Source organism: Oncorhynchus kisutch, linkage group LG7 (assembly GCF_002021735.2).
Source record: "Oncorhynchus kisutch isolate 150728-3 linkage group LG7, Okis_V2, whole genome shotgun sequence".
Taxonomy (NCBI): Eukaryota; Metazoa; Chordata; class Actinopteri; order Salmoniformes; family Salmonidae; genus Oncorhynchus; species Oncorhynchus kisutch.
The window spans coordinates 47,840,344-47,863,501 of record NC_034180.2 but is presented as its reverse complement, the minus strand read 5'-3'; the positions used below and the strand labels follow the sequence as shown (position 1 = coordinate 47,863,501).

General features: G+C 45.0%; 1 protein-coding gene across 2 annotated transcripts in view; it reads right to left on the bottom strand.

The window, feature by feature from the left end:
- rcan3 (regulator of calcineurin 3) overlaps positions 1-23,158 on the bottom strand; it is a 93,597-nt gene that overhangs the window by 13,416 nt on the left and 57,023 nt on the right. For both annotated transcript variants that reach the window (XM_031829202.1, XM_031829203.1), the window contains exons 2-3: positions 11,592-11,765; positions 2,940-3,111 (exon numbers count right to left, since the gene is read on the bottom strand). In XM_031829202.1, coding sequence (XP_031685062.1) covers positions 2,940-3,111; positions 11,592-11,765 — 346 coding nt within the window. The remainder of the gene's footprint in view (positions 1-2,939; positions 3,112-11,591; positions 11,766-23,158) is intronic.

Below are 23,158 nucleotides of genomic sequence, written 5' to 3'. Positions count from 1 at the left end.
CCTCTCTCCTCATCTCAAAACCCATTGGAGGAGAAGTTCAAAGGGGAGGAGACGAGGAAGGAAATGGCTGCAGTAAGAAACATGGTGGAAACTGCCTTCTAGCTCAATGCTTTTACATTTGTTGGGGAGTTGTGTACGAGTGCACACTTCAGTAGAAAGGACACAGTATTGGGCCGCACAGACAAGACTACAGATGACACAGTGAAGCATTCTGAGAACTCGGTGACCTCTTGAACCATGTGACATTACTGCCCTGTCTCCAGTAGAAAGAACACTCCCTGTTTGATATGGCTGGCATTTCTAAAAGGTCACCTCCTGAATGCCAACGCTAGCCCTTTACCTAGCAAGAGAGACAGGGACAGAGTATGGCCAACGCTAGCCCTTTACCTAGCAAGAGAGACAGGGACAGAGTATGGCCAACGCTAGCCCTTAACTCAGCCAGACAGACAGTCCCTGAGTATGGCCAACGCTAGCCCTTAACTCAGACAGACAGACAGTCACAGAGTTTGGCCAATGCTAGCCCTTAACTCAGCCAGACAGACAGGGTCAGAGTATGACACACGCTAGCCTTTAATTCAGACAGACAGACAGTCCCTGAGTATGGCCAATTCTAGCCCTTAACTCAGCCCGACAGACAATCACAGAGTATGTCCAACACTAGCCCTTAACTCATCCAGCCAGACAGTTAGAGAGTATGGCCATCACTAGCCCTTAACTCAGCCAGACAGACAATCACAGAGTATGTCCAACACTAGCCCTTAACTCATCCAGCCAGACAGTCAGAGAGTATGGCCATCACTAGCCCTTAACTCAGCCAGACAGACAATCACAGAGTATGGTCAATGCTAGCCCTTAACTCAGCCAGATAGACAGTCTCAGAGTATGCCATTAGGAAGTTTGTGTGCCATAAGAGAGCAATTCAAGAAACAGAATAGCGCTCATGAGTGTTGGGCCAGTAACCGAAAGGTCGCTGGTCTGAATCTCAGAGCCGACTAGGTGAAAAAATCTGTCGATGTGCCCTAGAGCAAGGCACTTAACCCTAATTGCTCCTGTAAATCGCCCATGGATAAGAGCATCGACTAAATTACTAAATTGTAAATATTGTAAGGATTAATCTCTTTTTCTGATACACATTCATACTTAGATAACTGTCCAGCATACTGCATACTGCACAATGTGTTTACGCTACTTGGTGCACTTTCTGGTATCTTACTGTCATCCTAGGATTCTCACAATAGCTGATGAGCTCAGTTCAGATAACAGTGCCAGTAGATACAGTGCCTTGCGAAAGTATTCGGCCCCCTTGAACTTTGCAACCTTTTGCCACATTTCAGGCATCAAACATAAAGATATAAAACTGTATTTTTTTGTGAAGAATCAACAACAAGTGGGACACAATCATGAAGTGGAACGACATTTATTGGATATTTCAAACTTTTTTAACATACAAAAACTGAAAAATTGGGCGTGCAAAATTATTCAGCCCCCTTAAGTTAATACTTTGTAGCGCCACCTTTTGCTGCGATTACAGCTGTAAGTCGCTTGGGGTATGTCTATCAGTTTTGCACATCGAGAGACTGACATTTTTTCCCATTCCTCCTTGCAAAACAGCTCGAGCTCAGTGAGGTTGGATGGAGAGCATTTGTGAACAGCAGTTTTCAGTTCTTTCCACAGATTCTTGATTGGATTCAGGTCTGGACTTTGACTTGGCCATTCTAACACCTGGATTTGTTTATTTTTGAACCATTCCATTGTAGATTTTGCTTTATGTTTTGGATCATTGTCTTGTTGGAAGACAAATCTCCGTCCCAGTCTCAGGTCTTTTGCAGACTCCATCAGGTTTTCTTCCAGAATGGTCCTGTATTTGGCTCCATCCATCTTCCCATCAATTTTAACCATCTTCCCTGTCCCTGCTGAAGAAAAGCAGGCCCAAACCATGATGCTGCCACCACCATGTTTGACAGTGGGGATGGTGTGTTCAGGGTGATGAGCTGTGTTGCTTTTACGCCAAACATAACGTTTTGCATTGTTGCCAAAAAGTTCAATTTTGGTTTCATCTGACCAGAGCACCTTCTTCCACATGTTTGGTGTGTCTCCCAGGTGGCTTGTGGCAAACTTTAAACTACACTTTTTATGGATATCTTTAAGAAATGGCTTTCTTCTTGCCACTCTTCCATAAAGGCCAGATTTGTGCAATATACGACTGATTGTTGTCCTATGGACAGAGTCTCCCACCTCAGCTGTAGATCTCTGTAGTTCATCCAGAGTGATCATGGGCCTCTTGACTGCATCTCTGATCAGTCTTCTCCTTGTATGAGCTGAAAGAGGGACGGCCAGGTCTTGGTAGATTTGCAGTGGTCTGATACTCCTTCCATTTCAATATTATCGCTTGCACAGTGCTCCTTGGGATGTTTAAAGCTTGGGAAATCTTTTTGTATCCAAATCCAGCTTTAAACTTCTTCACAACAGTATCTCGGACCTGCCTGGTGTGTTCCTTGTTCTTCATGATGCTCTCTGCGCTTTTAACGGACCTCTGAGACTATCACAGTGCAGGTGCATTTATACGGAGACTTGATTACACACAGGTGGATTGTATTTATCATCATTAGTCATTTAGGTCAACATTGGATCATTCAGAGATCCTCACTGAACTTCTGGAGAGAGTTTGCTGCACTGAAAGTAAAGGGGCTGAATAATTTTGCACGCCCAATTTTTCAGTTTTTGATTTGTTAAAAAAGTTTGAAATATCCAATAAATGTCGTTCCACTTCATGATTGTGTCCCACTTGTTGTTGATTCTTCACAAAAAAGGGGGCCGAATACTTTCGCAAGGCACTGTACATGCTATATGAGTTTGTAGGGTGTGTAGACTGTCAATATGTATGTATGTATCTATGTATGTATGCATGTGTGTGTGTGTGTGTATATGTATGTACTGACCTGGGCCCAGCTTGGCCACCGCGCACAGCAGGTCATAGTTGATAACAGGCGTTGCGTCTTCGCTCTGGCTCCAGCCCACGGGTGGCGAGGCAGGGGGAGAGATGAGGAACTGTTTGACGGGCGCAGGAGGAGCCAGGTACGACTTGTCTATATCCTCCCCAGAATTCTGAATCTATATGAAGTGGAGAAGAGAGGAGAGTGGGACATGCCAGAATGGATGTCAGTGATAAAATCTGGGTCATGTTAATTTGGAATGGAAAATGTTGAAAACGTTTAGCAACTGAAAATGAAACAAGTCTAGGTAGTCCCTGCCTGTTTTTTTTTTACTGTCTCCATTCCCAATCGACCTCTAACTCTTACCCCTATAGACTCTTACCCCTATAGACTCTTATCCCTATAGACTCTTACCCCTATAGACTCTTATCCCTATAGACTCTTATCCCTATAGACTCTTACCCCTATAGACTCTTATCCCTATAGACTCTTATCCCTATAGACTCTTACCCCTATAGACTCTTATCCCTAGACTCTTATCCCTATAGACTCTTACCACTATAGACTCTTACCCCTATAGACTCTTATCCCTATAGACTCTTACCCCTATAGACTCTTATCCCTATAGACTCTTACCCCTATAGACTCTTATGTCACGGTTCATGAATCCACTGCCTCCCTCTCTCTTTCTCTCTCTCTCTCTCTCTCTCTCTCTCTCGTGTTTGTGTGGGCGTGGTTCCCAATCTCGGCCTGATTGTCTGTGCCAGCTGGAATCACTTATCTTCCCTTTATATGTTCTGTAACCAGTGTTTCTTGTTGTCAGATCGTTGTTACTTCTCTGAGTTTGTGTCGTGTGTCCGTACTCATCTCTCACCGCCCTTGTGTGGATTATCTGCTGTGCTCCCTCCTACACATCCGGACACACTCCCCTGGATTTCTCAGCACGCTATCATCGGAAGATGCGCCCTAGTCCCTGGGTCGGATTCCATCTGAGTACAGTCAGTCTGTCCTGTTGCTGCTGTAAACTGTATTCATTAAACCATCGTTGCTTGCATCTTGCATCCGCCTCTGTATTGTCACAGAACGATCTGACCAGACCATGGATGCAGCGAGTTCAACGAGTCTGACCGAATTCATTTCCCGCAGTATCACGAGAATGGATCAACAAGAGGAGAACATCTCCAGCACAGGTCAGGCAGTACAAGCCCTTGTGACGCAGGTATCCCAGCTGACCCAACAATTACAACATCTGAGGGGTCTCGCTGCGCCACCTACACCGGCAGTTCAACCCGCCCCGCCAGAGCCGGATTCCCAGCTAGAGCCACGGCTACCGACACCAGAGGGTTATTCAGGTGATCCTGACTATTGCAGAGCTTTTCTTACGAGATGTTCCATGCAATTCTCGTTGCAGCCACGGACCTTCAACCGTGAACAGTCTAAGGTAGCATTCGTACTCACACTGCTATCAGGCAAAGCGGCTCTTTGGGGAACGGCGGTGTGGGCGAACCAGGACCCATGCTGCACCTCTTTCCAGACACTCTCCGAGGAGATGAGAAGGGTTTTCGATCGGGCCGTGGCGGGTAGGGAGGCGGCCAGACTACTCGCTGACCTTCGCCAAGGAGACCGTTCAGTATCGGAATACTCCATCCAATTCCGCACTCTGGCCGCAGAGTGTCAGTGGAACGAGGAGGCGCAGTGGGACATGTTCCTGCATGGGCTGGAGGACCGGATCCAGAAGGAGATTTATGTTCTGGACCTTCCCAGGAATTTAAATGGACTAGTGGAACTAGCCTTGAGGGTCGACGCTCGTCTGAGTCGTATTGGCCACCGAGCATGCCCTAACAGACCGTATAACGACACGGAGGGCTGGCATGCCAGCGGCGGGAACACGGCCAGTTCAGCCTCCACTCACGAACCCATGCAGCTGGGGAGAGCTCGCCTCTCCCGGGAAGAGAGGGAGAGGCGGAGATCCCAAGGACTCTGTCTCTACTGTGGTTGAGCGGGCCACTTTATCCACTCCTGCCCGGTAAAAGATCAGGCCCGGTAGTAAGCATGAGGCTACTATCGGATGGTGTCGCCACAGAGAAGATCTCATCATCTACTCTCCTCCCGGTAAGACTAAGATGGGCCACCCACACGCACGACACCCAAGCCTTACTGGATTCAGGAGCAGAGGGTAATTTCATGGACTTCAAGCTCGCTCACAAACTCCAGATTCCTATCACCTCACTCTCGCACAAGATATCCATCAACGCTCTCAATGGTCAAGAACTCCCTAACATTTCTCACACCACTGAACCTATCACACTCATCACTTCTGGCAATCACACTGAGACACTATCATTTCTACTCATGGACTCACCCCTTGCACCATTAGTTCTCGGCCACCCTTGGCTCACCCAACACAACCCCAGAGTTGACTGGGGTCATAACTCTATATCCATGTGGAGTAACAAGTGCCTTGAGTCCTGTTTGGTGTCTGCTTGTTCGTCTGTGTCTGATTCTGTGTTTCTAGAGGAGGCAGTGGATTTGTCTAACGTGCCCGTTGAATACCTCGACCTGAAGGAGGTGTTCAGTAAGTCCCGTGCTGCTTCTCTTCCTCCGCATCGTCCCTATGACTGTGCAATAGAATTATTGCCAGGTGAGTCTCCGCCTAAAGGCAAGTTATATTCACTCTCTGTTCCTGAGAGGGAGGCTATGGAGAGATACATCTCTGATTCTCTGGCATCTGGATTCATTCGTCCTTCCTCTTCTCCAGCGGGGGCCGGGTTCTTCTTTGTGGGGAAGAAGGACGGTTCTCTGCGTCCTTGCATTGATTACCGTAGGTTGAATAACATCACAGTGAAGAATACCTATCCCTTACCGTTGATGTCCTCAGCCTTTGAAAGGTTACAGGGAGCATCCGTGTTCACTAAGTTGGATTTACGGAATGCATATCATTTGGTTCGCATAAGGGGGGGGGACGAATGGAAGACCGCGTTTAACACCCCCAGAGGGCACTTCGAATATTTGGTCATGCCTTTTGGGCTATCCAACTCCCCAGCGGTTTTCCAGGCACTCGTCAATGACGTGCTGAGAGATATGATTGATCAGTTCATATATGTTTACCTGGATGACATACTGATTTTTTCTTCTTCTCTCCAGGAACACGTTCAGCACGTCAGACGAGTGCTTCAGAGGTTGTTGGAGAATGGACTTTTTGTCAAGGCGGAGAAATGCATTTTTCATGCACAATCCGTTCCATTCCTAGGTTACATCGTCTCGACTGAAGGTATTCGCATGGATCCTGACAAGGTTAAGGCTGTGGTGGATTGGCCAAGCCCAGATTCCCGTAAGGCCCTACAGAGGTTTCTGGGATTCGCCAATTTCTACCGGCGTTTCGTTCGCAACTTTAGCCAGATAGTCGCTCCTCTTACCGCCTTAACCTCCCCCAGAGTGACGTTCAGGTGGTCCGATACAGCCGAGGCTGCATTCACCAAACTCAAGAGCCGCTTTGTTTCGGCTCCCATCCTCATAGCTCCCGATCCCTCGCGTCAGTTCGTGGTGGAGGTGGACGCTTCAGAGGTGGGGGTAGGTGCGGTACTTTCCCAACGTTCCTCTTCTGACGACAAGATGCACCCTTGCGCGTTCCTTTCCCATCGGTTATCACCTGCGGAACGCAACTACGACATTGGCAACAGAGAGTTGTTGGCAGTGAAGTTAGCACTGGAGGAGTGGCGCCATTGGTTAGAGGGTTCGGGGGTACCTTTTATAGTTTGGACCGATCACAAGAATTTAGAATATATCAGAACCGCCAAGCGACTCAACTCCAGGCAGGCGCGGTGGGCACTCTTTTTCGGACGTTTTGACTTCTCTCTCTCGTATCGCCTGGGTTCCAAGAATGTCAAACCCGATTCCCTTTCTCGCATTTTTGACCATTCCGAACGCCCATCCACTCCCGAGTGCATCCTACCCGGGACCCTAGTGGTCTCCACACTCACATGGGAGGTTGAATCGAGGGTCAAAACGGCCTTAGAAGGGGTAACGCCTCCGCCCGGTTGCCCGCCTAATCGGTTGTTTGTGCCGGAGGGGTGTCGGTCCGATGTTATTCGGTGGGGACATTGCTCCAACGTAGCGTGTCATCCAGGAGTCAGCCGCACTAGCTTTTTGGTTAAGCAACGCTTTTGGTGGCCACTGATGGCTCGTGACATTCACAGTTTTGTCTTGGCTTGCTCGGTTTGTGCCACTGGGAAGACTTCTAATCGACCCCCAGATGGGTTACTCCAACCGCTGTCGGTCCCTTCGAGACCCTGGTCCCACATCGCGCTAGATTTTGTTACCGCCCTCCCGCCCTCCCAGGGCAAGACGGTTGTTTTGACCGTGGTGGACCGGTTCTCGAAGGCGGCTCATTTTATTCCCTTGCCTAAATTACCATCTGCCAAGGAGACAGCGGTAACTGTCGTGGATCACGTCTTTCGCTTACATGGCCTGCCGATGGACGTAGTTTCTGACAGGGGGCCCCAATTTGTGTCCAAGTTTTGGCAAGAGTTTTGTAGGTTACTGGGAGCGAGTGTCAGCCTGTCTTCAGGGTTTCATCCCCAGAGCAACGGTCAAACGGAGAGGGCCAACCAAGATTTGGAGAGAGTGTTGCGATGTTTGGTTTCTAAGAATCCCTCTTCCTGGAGTCAACAACTCTCTATGGTTGAGTACGCTCACAATTCGTTGCCAGTGGCAGCCACGGGTCTCTCTCCGTTTGAGTGTAGTTTAGGTTACCAGCCACCTATCTTTCCCAGTACGGAGTCCGAGGTCACTGTTCCCTCCGCTCACGCTTTCATCCAGAGGTGCCGTCACGCATGGAGCAGAGCCCGTGAGACTCTTCTCCGGGTGGGGGAGCGCACCAAGGCTAAGGCCGATCGCCACCGGTCGAAGCCTCCGGTATACGTCGTTGGCCAAAGAGTGTGGCTTTCTACTAAGAACATTCCACTCCGATCCGTTTCGAACAAGCTTGCCCCCAAATTTATCGGCCCGTTCAAAGTCATCAGGATCATTAGTCCGGTGGCGGTCCGGCTCAAGCTTCCTCCGGCGTATAGGAGAATTCATCCTACCTTTCATGTGTCTAAAATAAAACCTGTGTTTCAGGCACGCATTAACCCGCCGGTCCCGGTTCCCCCGCCGCCACGACTTGTTGATGGGGAACCCACCTTTTCTGTCAATCGTATTTTGGACTCTAGAAGGAGGGGACGCGGATTCCAGTACCTGGTGGACTGGGAGGGTTACGGCCCGGAGGAGAGAAGTTGGGTACCTGCTAGGGACATTCTGGATCACTCCCTTATCGATGATTTCAATCGACAGGTAAATCCGCCTGGGAACGCCAAGAGGCGTTCCTAGGGGGGGGGGTATTGTCACGGTTCATGAATCCACTGCCTCCCTCTCTCTTTCTCTCTCTCTCTCTCTCTCTCTCTCTCTCTCTCTCTCTCTCCCGTGTTTGTGTGGGCGTGGTTCCCAATCTCGGCCTGATTGTCTGTGCCAGCTGGAATCACTTATCTTCCCTTTATATGTTCTGTAACCAGTGTTTCTTGTTGTCAGATCGTTGTTACTTCTCTGAGTTTGTGTCGTGTGTCCGTACTCATCTCTCACCGCCCTTGTGTGGATTATCTGCTGTGCTCCCTCCTACACATCCGGACACACTCCCCTGGATTTCTCAGCACGCTATCATCGGAAGATGCGCCCTAGTCCCTGGGTCGGATTCCATCTGAGTACAGTCAGTCTGTCCTGTTGCTGCTGTAAACTGTATTCATTAAACCATCGTTGCTTGCATCTTGCATCCGCCTCTGTATTGTCACATCTTATCCCTATAGACTCTTATCCCTATAGACTCTTATCCCTATAGACTCTTACCCCTATAGACTCTTACCACTATAGACTCTTACCCTACAGACTCTTATCCCTATAGGCTCTTACCCCTATAGACTCTTATCCCTATAGGCTCTTATCCCTATAGACTCTTACCCCTATAGACTCTTACCCCTACAGACTCTTACCACTCTTACCACTTCATGTAGGTCTGAGAGGACTGGATCAGTATAATATATAAATTATCTTCCTGTTTGCTCCCTGGACTGAACACAATGTACTGGATTATATCTAATACAAGACACACACACACACCTTGGCTCGTCCCTTATGGAACCCACACCTCAGAACACACACTCAGAACAAACACATGCTGAGTACACACACAGACGGGCATGCATAAACACACACACACACACACACACACACTACATTCTCAATGGGGAGAGTACAGTAGAGAAATACCACTACATTCTCAATGGGGAGAGTACAGTAGAGAAATAGACATTACATTCTCAATGGGGAGAGTACAGTCGAGAAATACCACTACATTCTCAATGGGGAGAGTACAGTCGAGAAATACCACTATATTCTCAATGGGGAGAGTACAGTCGAGAAATACCACTATATTCTCAATGGGGAGAGTACAGTCGAGAAATACCACTACATTCTCAATGGGGAGAGTACAGTAGAGAAATACCACTATATTCTCAATGGGGAGAGTACAGTAGAGAAATAAAGAAAGGATAAAAGTCTGCACACAAATAGGCTCCTCCCGAGTGCTTTGATTCAACCTGCGCCACAAGTGCCTTCAGAAAGTTTTCAAACCCTTGACTTATTCCACATTTTGTTGTGTTACAGCCTGAATTCAAAACAGATTCACCCATCTACACACAATACTCCACAATGACATGACGTGAAAACATTTTGTAAGAAATTTTAGCAAATGTATTGAAAATTAAATACAGAACTATCTAATTGACATAAGTTTAATTGACACCCCCTGAGTCAATACTTTTGTAGAAGCACCTTTGGCAGCAATTACAGCTGTAAGTCTTTCTTGGTAAGTCTCCAAGAGCTTTGCACACCTGGATTGTTCATCATTTGCATATTATTCTTTTCAAAATTCTTCAATCTCTGTCAAATTGATTGTTGGTCATTGCTAGACAATTATTTTCAGGTCTTGCCATAGATTGTCAAGTAGATTTATTAAGTCAAAACTGTAACTCGGCCAGTCAGGAACATTCACTTGTCTTCTTGGTAAGCGACTCCAGCATAGATTTGGCCTTGTCTTTAAGGTTATTGTCCTGCTGAAAGGTGAATTAATTCTTCTAGAATGTTGCCTGTGCTTAGCTCCATTCCATTTATTTTTTTATCCCGAAAAACTCCCCAGTCGATTACAAGCATATCCATAACATGATGCAACCACCACTATGCTTGAAAATATGGAGAATGGTACTCAGTAACGTGTTGTATTGGATGTGGACACCTGCTCCTTGAACATCTCATTCCAAAAATATGGGCTTTAATATGGAGTTGGTCCCCCCTTTCCTGCTAAAACAGCCTACACTCTTCTGGGAAGGCTTTCCACTAGATGTTGGAACATTGCTGTGGGGACTTGCTTCCATTCAGCCACAAGAGCATTAGTGAGGTCGGGCACTAATGTTGGGCGATTAGGCCTGGCTCGCAGTCGGCGTTCCAATCATCCCAAAGGTGTTCAATGGGGTTGAGGTCAGGGCTCTGTGCAGGCCAGTCAAGTTCTTCCACACCAAGCTTGACAAACAATTTCTCTATGGACCTTGCTTTGTGCACGGGGCATTGTCATGCTGAAACAGGAAAGAGACTTTCCCAAAATGTCATGCCGAAACAGGAAAGGGACTTCCCCAAAATGTTACTGAGCTCTTCAGTGAGGCCATTCTACTGCCAATGTTTGTCTATGGAGATTGCATGTCTGTGTGCTCGATTTTATGCACTTGTCATTAAGAGGTGTGGCTGAAATAGCTGAGTCCACTAATTTGAAGGGTTGTCCACATACTTGTGCATATATAGTGTAACACTCTATACAGGACAAAGGGTGAATTACTTTGCCACATTTTTTTGCAGGTTCACTTTAGTGAAAGATGCATGTTTTGGAATATTTTATTCTGTACAGGCTTCCTTCTTTTCAATCTGTCAATAAGGTATGTATTGTGGAGTAACTACAATGTTGTTGATCCATCCTCAGTTTCCTCCTATCAGATGTATTAACCTCTGTAACTGTTTTAAAGTCACCATTGGCCTCATGATGAAATCCCTGAGAAGTTTCCTTCCTCTCCAGCAACTGAGTTAGTAAGGATGCCTGTATCTTTGTAGTGACTTGGTGTATTGATGCACCATCCAAAGTGTAATTAATAACTTCACCATGCTCAAAGGGATATTCAGTGTCTGCTTTTTAAATACCAGTAGCCGCCCTTCTTTGCGAGGCACTAGAAAACATCCCTGGTCTGTGTGGTTGAATCTGTGTTTGAAATTCATTGCTCGACTGAGGGACCTTACAGATAATTGAATGTGTGGGGTACAGAGATGAGGAAGTCTTTCAAAAATCATGTTGAGGCCAGTGTTGTTGGGGCCAGTTTCCCACCCTTGGAGAGTACAGTGCATGCCCTAGGATTCAGTATACTGCTCTGAGTTTAGCCTCTGTAATACCTGGGGCTCATTATGCACCAAATGAAAGAAAACAGACTAACTGGAAGAAAACACTGGTCTAACCTGGACTGTAATGACTCCCATATCTCCCAAAAGGCCCCAGTTCCGGCCCAAACCTTCCCCCAGGAAGAGCTCACTCACCTGGGCAAAGTAGAGCTTGAGCTGCTTGCCGTTGAACTCAGTCTCATGGAGCTCGATGCGAGCGCGGGCGGCCGCTTCCGGAGTGCTGAAACTGATGCGGACTCGCCTGAAGCTCTTGAACATCTGGAAGGACGTCTGCTCGTCATAGATCCTGAACAGGGCCTCGAACCTCTCCTGGGAGAGAAGGAAAGAAAGAGAGGACGGCCATTTTAGACTACAGATGACCCTGCACCCGTCCTGAAATGTCTCCGTTAAAGGAAAAATCCATTCAAAAAACAGCATTCTGTTGTATGTTACAAGATGTTCATTATGTAGTTCTACTGAATGCTGTAGTTTTAGCACCACTAACTTCCTGTTTACATAGCTATTAACTAAAACGCCAATTCGTGTTTCTAGCTCTATCACAGGTTTGTGCTTGGAAATGTCTAACTATGACATTGCATTGATGTTCCTTGTTCGATATGTTGGTATTTTACTTATGATACAGTCCCAACATGTTTTGCATGTTAGTAATCCATTTTTCAAGAAACATGACTTTCAAGGAGCTATGTGTAGCATGCCACATCCTGTTGGGCATTGTTTATAAGGCAGCATAGCCCAAGGGCACTGCTACGTGTCTGGCCCACATGGGGAGAGATGGGAGTAGCGGAAAAGTTAGGTGAATCATTCAGCCATTTGAAACAGGATACGATCCTGTCATTTGAGCAATAGGGGACATAGGGGTGTCCCATGTCATAGATCCTCTTCTTGTTACTCCCGTCCTCTGTTGTGGTGGCACTCTAGGGGCATATGCTATGGTTAGTGTATTTTCAAGGAGCCATCAAGGAGACTATTCTTTCTCGCTCATCAAACCTGTTCCGGAGAGAGGGAAGACAAGTGGCCATGAAACTAGGCAACGTTTAAATGGCGCCGACTGCCTGCTGGTCGGCTTGGCTGTGACATTTTGGGCTAGAGCAACTGTGATAGAATTCGGCTGAACAGAAAGGCTCTCAATCACATATAAGAATTAGTCCTCAAAATGAAACACAAATAATATTGGTATGTGTCAGACTTTACTATTGGTACAAGATGATAACAAGATCACATCATGTAATTCACCTCGTTCCAATAGTATCGTCCAACACACAGAGCTTTAGGGTCTATTTACAGTGCATTCGGGAAGTATTCAGACCCCTTGACTTTTTCCACATTTTGTTACATCACAGCCTTGTTCTAAAATGGATTAAATTTAAAAAATCCTCATCAATCTACACACAATACCCCACAGTACCCCACACTCGGGCTCCCGAGTGGAGCAGCGGTCTAAGGCCTTGCTAGAGGCGTCATTACAAACTCTGGTTCGACTCCAGGCTGTATCACAACTGGCCGTGATTGGGAGTCCCATAGGGCGTCGCACAATTGGCCCAGCGTCGTCCGGGTTAGAGTTTGGCCGGGGTAGGCCATCACTGTAAACAATAATTTGTTCTTAACTGACTTGCCTATTTAAATAATGGTTAAACAAAATACAAAATTAACACAAAAAAAACAGGTTTTTAGACATTTTTGTAAATTTATAAATAAAACGTAAAACTGAAATACCTTATTTACATAAGTATTCAGACCCTTTGCTGTGAGACTCAAAATTGAGCTCAGGTGCATCCTGTTTCCACTGATCATCCTTCAGATGTTTCTACAACTTGATTGGAGTCCACCTGTGGTAAATTCAATTGATTGGACATGATTTGGAAAAACACACCTGTCTATATAAGGTCCTACAGCTGACAGTGCATGTCAGAGCAAAAACCAAGCCATGAGATCAAAGGAATTGTCCGTAGAGCTCTGAGACAGGATTGTGTCGAGGCACAGGTCTGGGGAAGGGTACCAAAACATTTCTGCAGCATTGAAGGTCCCCCTGGTTTGGAACCACCAAGACTCTTCCTAGAGCTGGCCGTCTGGCCAAACTGAGCAACTGGGGGAGAAGGGCCTTGGTCAGGGAGGCCAAGCGCCACGTCTGGAGGAAACCTGACCCCATCCCTACGGTGAAGCATGGTGGTGGCAGCATCATGCTGTGGGATGCTTTTCAGCGGCAGGGTCTGGGAGACTAGTCAGGATCGAGGCAAAGATGAACGGAGAAAAGTACAGAGAGATCCTTGATGAAAACCTGCTTCAGAGCGCTAAGGAACTCCGACTGGGACGAAAGTTCACCTTCCAACAGGACAACGACCCAAAGCACACAGCCAAGACAAGAGTGGCAGGAGTGGCTTCGGGACAAGTCTCCTTGTCTCATGTCCTTGAATGGCCCAGCCAGAGCCAGGACTTGAACCCGATTGAACATCTCTGGAGAGACCTGAAAATAGCTGTGCAGCAACGCTCCCCATCCAACCTGGTAAGGAGAGTAATTATATTTCTCAGATGGATAATCTCCTCTCGTGCACGCCAAGACATGGGTTGACTAACATTGTTGTGTAATCTGGTGATGTGATGTTGTGTAATCTGGTGATGTTGTGTAATCTGGTGATGTGTTGTAGTGTAATCTGATGATGTGATGTTGTGTAATCTGGTGATGTGTTGTTGTGTAATCTGGTGATGTGTTGTTGTGTAATCTGGTGATGTGTTGTGTAATCTGTTGATGTGTTGTAGTGTAATCTGATGATGTGATGTTGTGTAATCTGGTAATGTGTTGTTGTGTAATCTGGTAATGTGTTGTTGTGTAATCTGGTGATGTGTTGTTGTGTAATCTGATGTTGTGTAATCTGGTGATGTGTTGTTGTGTAATCTGGTGATGTGTTGTTGTGCACAAGGAGAAGACAAGACAGGCTCACCTTTAAGATCAGGTGTGTAGGGTGTAGTGTGTAGAGCGTAGTGTGTAGTGCGTAGTCTGTAGTGCGTAGTGTGTAGTCTGTAGTGCTTGGTGTGTAGTGCGTAGTGAGTAGTGCGTAGTGTGTAGTGCGTAGTCTGTAGTGCGTAGGGGGTAGTGTGAAGTGAGTAGTGCGTAATCTGTAGTGTGTAGTGTGTAGTGAGTAGTGCGTAGTCTGTAGTGTGTCATGTGTAGTACATAGTGTGTAGTGCGTAGTGTGTAGTGCGTAGTGTGTAGTGCGTAGTGTGTAGTGTGAAAAACAGGCAAAAGTGGTGGGTGCTTCACACACAGTAAGGTAAACATAGGTGTGTTTGGTCCGGGTCTCGGTGTTAGGTAAGCACGACAGACCGGTGAAACAGTGTGATTAAAAAGTTGATGTCATAGTAAACAACAGGATGTTGAAGAACCTCAGTGTAGATGTAGGGTATCCTCCGCTACAGTACAGTGAGTGATTTCATCCAGTCACAGTTACGCCATAATGACATAATGGTTACATCATGGTAACTTCAACTCATAATATGACAGGCTTCAATTTAGCCTAGCCTAGTGGTTAGTGTGTTGGGCCAGAAACCAAAAGGTGGCTGGATCAAATCCACGAGCTGACATGGCAGTTAACCCACTGTTCCCCGGGCGCCGAAGACGCGGATGTCAATTATGGAAGCACCCTGCATCTCTCTGATTCAAAGACACATTTCAGTTGAATGCATTCAGTTGTACAACCGACTAGGTTTCCCCCTTTCCCCTATGTTTCTGTCTGCTATGTTCCAGACAATCCTGCCTTCAAGACTACTTCAGAAATATGAATAAAATGACCAAAACATTGACCTGATTGGAATAAATTATCTTTCTGAAACTTTAAAACCAACTTGTTGACATTATGTTAAAGTCTGTTGTATTGTGTTGCATTGTATTGTATTTTAGAGTCCTCTTAAGCCTCTATTCAAACTGTGAATTATCCATGACCCATCTGAAACTGTGAATTATCCATAACCCATCTGAAACATGCCCTACTCTAATCATTAATGGACCTGAAACATGCCCTAATCTAATCCTTCATTAATGGACCTGAAACATGCCCTAATCTAAACCTTAATGGACCTGAAAAATGCCCTAATCTAATCAGGAATGGACCTGAAACATGCCCTAATCTAATCAGGAATGGACCTGAAACATGCCCTGATCTAATCAGTAATGGACCTGAAACATGCCCTGATCTAATCAGGAATGGACCTGAAACATGCCCTGATCTAATCAGGAATGGACCTAGGCTGCATGCCCTGATCTAATCAGTAATGGACCTAGGCTGCATGCCATCAAACTCCCAGAGTGATAAGCTTGTACTTTGAAATACCCCACACTAATTGACATTTTTTCAATTGCTAACATACATTGTCAAAACTCTTCACACGGTCAGCGAAACAGAAGTGTATGTGGACCAAACTGTTAAACATGTTTCATTCAATGACCACATTCTCCAAAATCCATGAACTCTTTTCTCATTCAATACTCCACCACCTGCTAAACTATATATTTGCAGCACGTTTTCAAATGATAACACACTGTTTCCAAAACTGTTAACACATTCAAAACAGAATGATGACAAATGTCGTGCATCTCTGCAGTAACCAGACTGAAACATATCGAATATCTCAGCAGAATATTTAATCATTCCAAACACAGCTGATTGCAATTTCATCTGAAAGCCGACCCAAGTGTCCTGTTTTTAGTCTCGTTACCAAACAGACAAAAGAGGACGGCTTCAGGATGATTTAGTTTAGAAACATGGGATGAAGGAAGACAGGTTGGTGGGGGAAGAAGAGTGTCAGGGAGCGAGAGGGAGAGTGTGGGGAGGACAAAGGAGATGAAGACCAAGAGCGGTGGTCTCTGATGAGATAAGGGCCACAATTATCGACCATGTTGTAAACCATGTTCTCTCGATTGTAACCAAATCTGCAGCGTTCAACAGTTGCATCAATAGTACGAATTTTCTAGCAAAACAACAGGTGAGATGTGCATCCGTCAGTGATCATTGATAAGTGTTAATACATATTACAGTACAATAACAGTATGTTCACTGACATTTTGAAATATATTGTTTTGTGTTTTTCAGTAGGATCCAAAGGTTGCCTCCCACAGGAGGGAGAGGCAGAATATTATCAGACGCGCAGGAAATTGCCATTGTTGACATGGTAATTGGGAACAATGCAATAAAACTGCAGGAAATTCGGGACAGAGTGCTGGCAGACGATATCACTTTTGGGAATGTGAATACAGTCAGCACAACGAATCCCAGAGAAACATTAAATAAGGACGAAGCAGTTGTAAACTGTACCCTTTCAGAGAAACATTAAATAAGGACGAAGCAGTTGTAAACTGTACCCTTTGAGAGAAATGGTGAACGTGTGAAAGAACTCAGGTATCAATATGTCCAGGTAAGATGTCTGTTCAATAACCAAACAGGGTACATACAGCGCTATGCATAATGTAAAGTAGTGAAAAACTGTGGATTTACTGTATTTTAGAGAGTAATGGAGATTCAAACTGGGGAAAAAATGCCACAGGGGAAGAAATGGAGAGAAGAAATGGAGAGGGTCAAGAAACTCCCCTACCTTCGTTGTTGTGTGGGATCATGTGGCATTCCACCACTCTGCTGCAGTCACAGACTGGTTTGCTGCACATCCCAGGATGTCAGTACTATTCCTACCTCCATACTCACCCGTCCTAAACCCCATAGAGGAGTTTTTCTCTGCATGGAGGTGGAAGGTTTATGACCACCATCCACATGACCAGATGTCCTTACTGGATGCAATGAATGCAGGGTGTGGAGACACTTCTCCTGAAGACTGACAGGGTTGGATTAGACATTCCAGAAGATCCTTCCCAAGATGCATCACCAGAGAAGACATAATATGTAATGTTGATGAGAACTTGTGGCCAAATGCAAAAGAGAGGGAGAACTAGAACCCTCACAGTACTGTACAATATGAGTGATTATACTATACATGTTGATGAGAACTAGAACCCTCACAGTACTGTACAGTATGAGTGATTATACTATACATGTTGATGAGAACTAGAACCCTCACAGTACTGTACAGTATGAGTGATTATACTATACATGTTGATGAGAACTAGAACCCTCATAGTACGCAAGTAAAACACCATGGGACCACGCAGCCATCATACCGCTCAGGAAGGAGACACGTTCTGTCTCCTAGAGATGAACGTACATTGGTGCGAAAAGTGCAAGTCAATCCCAGAACAACAGCAAAGGACCTTGTGAAGATGCTGGAGGAAACAGGTACAAAAGTATCTATATCTACAGTAAAACGAGTCCTATATCGACATAACCTGAAAGTCCGCTCAGCAAGGAAGAAGCCAAAACCACCATAAAAAAAAGACAGACTACGGTTTGCAACTGCACATGGGGAATTTAAAAAAACACTTTTTGGAGAAATGTCACCTGGTCTGATGAAACAAAAATAGAACTGTTTGGCCATAATGACCATTGTTATGTTTGGAGGAAAAAGGGGGAACGCTTGCAAGCCGAAGAACACCATCCCAACCATGAAGCATGGTGGTGGCAGCATCATGTTGTGGGGGTGCTTTGCTGCAGGAGGGCTGGTGCACTTCACAAAATAGATGGCTTCATGAGGCAGGAAAATTACGTGGATATATTGAAGCAACATCTCAAGACATCAGTCAGAAAGTTAAAGCTTGGTCGCAAATGGGTCTTCCAAATGGACAATGACCCCAAGCATAGTTCCAAAGTTGTGGCAAAATGGCTTAAAGACAACAAAGTCAAGGTATTGGAGTGGCCATCACAAAGCCCTGACCTCAATCCCGTATAACATTTGTGGGTAGAACTGAAAAAGTGTGTGTCAGCAAGGAGGCCAACAAACCTGACTCAGGGCTTTGTGATGGCCACTCCAATACCTTGACTTTGCCAGCTCTGTCAGGAGGAATGGTCCGAAATTCACCCAACTTATTGTGGGAAGCTTGTGGAAGGCTACCTGAAACATTTGACTCAAGTTAAACAATTTAAAGGCAATACTACCAAATACTTATTGAGTGTATGTGAACCTCTGACCCACTGGGAATGTGATGAAAGAAATAAAAGCTGAAATAAATCATTACCTCTACTATCATTCTGACATTTCACATTCTTAAAATAAAGTGATGATCCTAACTGACCTAAGACAGGGAATGTTTAAATGTATTTGGCTAAGGTGTATGTAAACTTCCGACTTCAGCTGTAGTATGCCAATATATCCAGCCCCATTTTAATTGTATTCTATAGGATTCTATAGGATTAACGCTCCCCACGCTATACCCTGATTTCTATCTCTGTGGAACGGAGCGAGTCTCCAGGGGCATTACATCTCATCCGTTGATACCGTTCCCACTCCCATATCGATCCCACAGCAATAACACAACCACTGTCAGACTGCCTCAGTTGCAGTTATATAGACTCAGTCATTTTGACATGAGTTGTTTAACTGTTTGGACAGTTTTTTTTGTTGTTGCAGTGAATACTAAGTCTTATTGCGGCTAGGATATCTAACGTGTGTTTTAGTTTTATCTGCATTAGCATAAGCCTCTATGAGGGAGGTAAATGTGAGTTGTTTTACAAGTTTCTAGCGCTGAAGGCTAGGCTAAAGTTTAAGTGCGTGTGTTTTTTGTTATTGGTTTGTTATAGTCTTTAGCATTAGCACGTGAGGACTGAGGTAAATGCTCATAATAGCGTCTGGTGGAGTTGTCCAGACTAGTCTGTGGTCAGTAGTTCCCATCGTTGCCAACCTCAGACCTCACTCAGTCTGTCTGTGGTGAAAGTGACGGTCACTCTCCCAACGGGCAGAATCAGAAAGTAAACTAGATGTTAGCCTGAGCGCTAACACTCGTCTCTGTGCTCTGCAATCCTACCAGTTAGTATGGGGGTGAACGCGTTGTGCTATCTTGTTTCCACACCAAATAAACACTCCTATCGTTCATTATGAGATGCATCCGTTTCTTTTACAGCCGTGATATTCTAATCTAGACTCATTCAAAGCTACCCTTTCCTACCAACTACCACCCTTTCCTACAATTGGACACACGTTTGGTTCAAGGCTAATTTGAGAATAGGGACAAAGGCAAACAGTAGATGGCTGATATTGTCAATGTAAATATTGTAAAATGTTGCAGTTTGTTCACTATTGCATTGTAGGTGAGGTTAGTGATATATCCTGTTAACTAAAGCCCTGTTAACTAAAGCCCTGCTAACTAAAGCCCTGCTAACTAAAGCCCTGCTAACTAAAGCCCTGCCAACTAAAGCCCTGTTAACTAAAGCCCTGTTAACTAAAGCCCTGTTAACTATAGTTTACATTGACATTTTAGTCATTTAGCAGATGCTCTCATCCAGAGTGACATTGTTTTTTCATTTTTTTCATACTGGTCCCCCATGGGAATCGAACCCACTACCCTGGCGCTGCAAGTGCCCTATCTTAAGCCCGTTGTATTTTTGGTGTTCTGTGATGTGTGCACCTCCCCATTTACACCAGAGATCTGTATATAATGAAGAGATGCACACCTCTGCCCTAACAATGGGTGTTGTTCCCAAAGGCGGGAAGGCCTTTGTCCTGAACTAAAGCCCTGCCTCAATGGGTTTGGCCTTAACTAAAGCCCTGTTAACTAAAGCCCTGCCTCGATGGGTTTGCCCTTAACTAAAGCCCTGTTAACTAAAGCCCTGCCTCGATGGGTTTGGCCTTAACTAAAGCCCTGTTAACTAAAGCCCTGCCTCGATGGGTTTGACCTTAACTAAAGCCCTGTTAACTAAAGCCCTGGCTCAATGGGTTTGACCTTAACTAAAGCCCTGTTAACTAAAGCTCTGCCTTCATGGGAACACTGATTACCCGCTGACTAGACGGATATGAGTTTTTGGCTAGTCAACCAGGGTTGGATCAGGGTCGTACCAATGTTATGCTGAAATCACCACTATCAGTACATTTCCACTGATGCTTATATCATCAGAAAACATTTAGTCACCATTATGTTATTCACTTAACTCTTTGGACTTTGCAAATATGAAATGTCTGAGGTTTCATCCAGATGACTACCTGGTGTTGCTTTTTTCTACATTCAAGCAGAAGGGAAAACAGCCCTGTTACAGTGTATAGCACTTTGCAATAACAGGGAGACGTTGTTTCTGCTTATAGAAGTACAGCCCAACTGTTGTTGTATGACCCTGGTTTGAGTGCATCAGCAGAGTGTGTGTGTGTGTGTGTGTGTGTGTGTGTGTGTGTGTGTGTGTGTGTGTGTGTGTGTGTGTGTGTGTGTGTGTGTGTGTGTGTGTGTGTGTGTGTGTGGTGTGTGGTGTGTGTGTTTAAGTATGGGCCCGCAGCCCTGCTAATCGTCACTGAGCCCGATGCTAAACTAAGCAAACGTCATGCTACGTTTACATAACACAACAGACAGATACATTTGCGTGTGTGTTGCTGTCGGTTTGTGTGTGTGAGAGACGTGCATGTGTGGTGTGTGTTCCTCTCATCCACACTGTAACACCACAGAGACAGCTCATTGTAATTCGATCTCTAACTCATCCTTTGTGTCACTCCTAGACCAAAGTAGCCGAACAACAAACAGTACCTTCGCTATATATTCACAAACCATCGATGTCTTTAGCTTGATCAACTGTTTTTCAGTTGATTTCCTTTCGGGAATAATCACTTCCTGTCTTGCTATCTGTGTTGTCTTGATGTTGTTATGGCCATGACAGCTTTTCCATTACCGCCAGGAAAATGACCACCACATTACCCACAGGGCAATCTGCTGAAAGATGACCACTGCCTCAGGGGATTGTGTCACTCATCTCTGTCTCTCTCTTGGCTCCTTTTGACCAGCTCATTGGCCAGTCCAACTCACCTGGAGTTGTACATAAAGGTGGCATAGAGATAGTGGAGGAGCATGGGTAATGGTAATGGACACCTTTTTTCTTAAGGAGCTAGACTTTGGCTACTTTCCAATGTACTTAGAATGGATGCCCAGTGGGTTGCCTCATACTAAGTGCTATATTCTAGTATAGCTATTGGCTATTGAAACAGAGCCTTTTGTATGTTTCAGGCTTGGCCAAAGACACAAAAAATTAGACCTGATGGGTCTTGTCTTGGCACATTAAGGGGAGAGATTGGGGGTAAGGCCCTGCTTGATACTCAGCATTAAGGAGAGAGATTGGGGGTAAGGCCCTGCTTGATACTCAGCATTAACCTCTCTGGGATATGTGGGACGCTAGTGTCCCACCTGGCCAAAAGTCAGTGAAAATGCAGAGCGCCAAATTCAAATAAATTACTATACAAATCTAACTTTCATGAAATCACACATGTAAGATACCAAATTCAAGCTACACGTGTTGTGAATCCAGCCAACATGTCAGATTTCAAAAAGGCTTTTCGGAAAAAGCAAACGATGCTATTATCTGAGGATAGCACCTCCGTAAACAAAAGAGAGAAAACATATTTCAACCCTGCAGGCGCGACACAAAACGCAGAAATAAAAATGTAAGTCATGCCTTAACTTTGATGAGCTTCTTTTGTTGGCACTACAATATGTCCCATAAACATCACAAATGGTCCTTTTGTTCAATGAATTCCGACGATATATATATCCAAAATGTCCATTTATTTGGCGCGTTTGATCCAGAAAAACACCGGTTCCAACTTGCGCAACGTGACTACAAAATATCTCAAAAGTTACCTGTAAACATTGCCAAAACATTTCAAACTACTTTTGTAATACAACTTGAGGTATTTTTTAAAGTAAATAATCGATAAAATTGAAGACGGGATGATCTGTGTTCAATACAGGAAGAAAACAAACTGACGCTACCTTTCTGGTCACGCGCCTCTAACAAACAGTACACTTGAAGTTACCCTAGTTTTTAACAGGGCTACTTCTTCATTACACAAAGGATAACCTTCAACCAATTTCTAAAGACTGGTGACATCCAGTGGAAGCGGTAGGAACTGCAAGAAGGTCCCTTAGAAATCTGGATTCCCAATGAAATCCCATTGAAAAGAGAATGACATAAAAAAAGATCTGAATGGTTTTTCCTCAGGGTTTCGCCTGCTAAATAAGTTCTGTTATATTCACAGACATGATTCAAACAGTATTAGAAACTTCAGAGTGTTTCCTATCACCAAGAACTTAATAACTTTTCATTGTCAAAACTATGCACTCTCCTAAAACAATAGCATGGTATTCTTTCACTGTAATAGCTACTGTAAATTGGACAGTGCAGTTATATTACCCAAGAATTTAAGCTTTCTGCCAATATCAGATATGTCTATGTCCTGGAAAATGTTCTTGTTACTTGCAGCCTCATGCTAATTGCATTAGCCCATGATTGCTCAAACTGTCCCATGGACGGGACACCGATCCTGAATACGTTTTTAAAGATCAGTGATACGATCAGGAGCAGTGTGCGGGTTCCAACTTTTTCCACATCTTATCCGGCTGTTGCAACACACCTGCAAAAAAGATAGCTCAGATGTGCGAGTGCCTTCTGAATTTACAAAATACAAGATGGCTTAATTGGAGTCTATGTCTTCGGAGCCTAGACCTATATAATATAACTTAACTGGCTGTCTATGAGGCTTAATAGCTTAATATAAGTAGGATTTATTTATTATGCCTACTTACATTTTCAACTTTCAAAAATGTAGCATCCTACCCTCTACTGACTCCCCATCCCGCATGC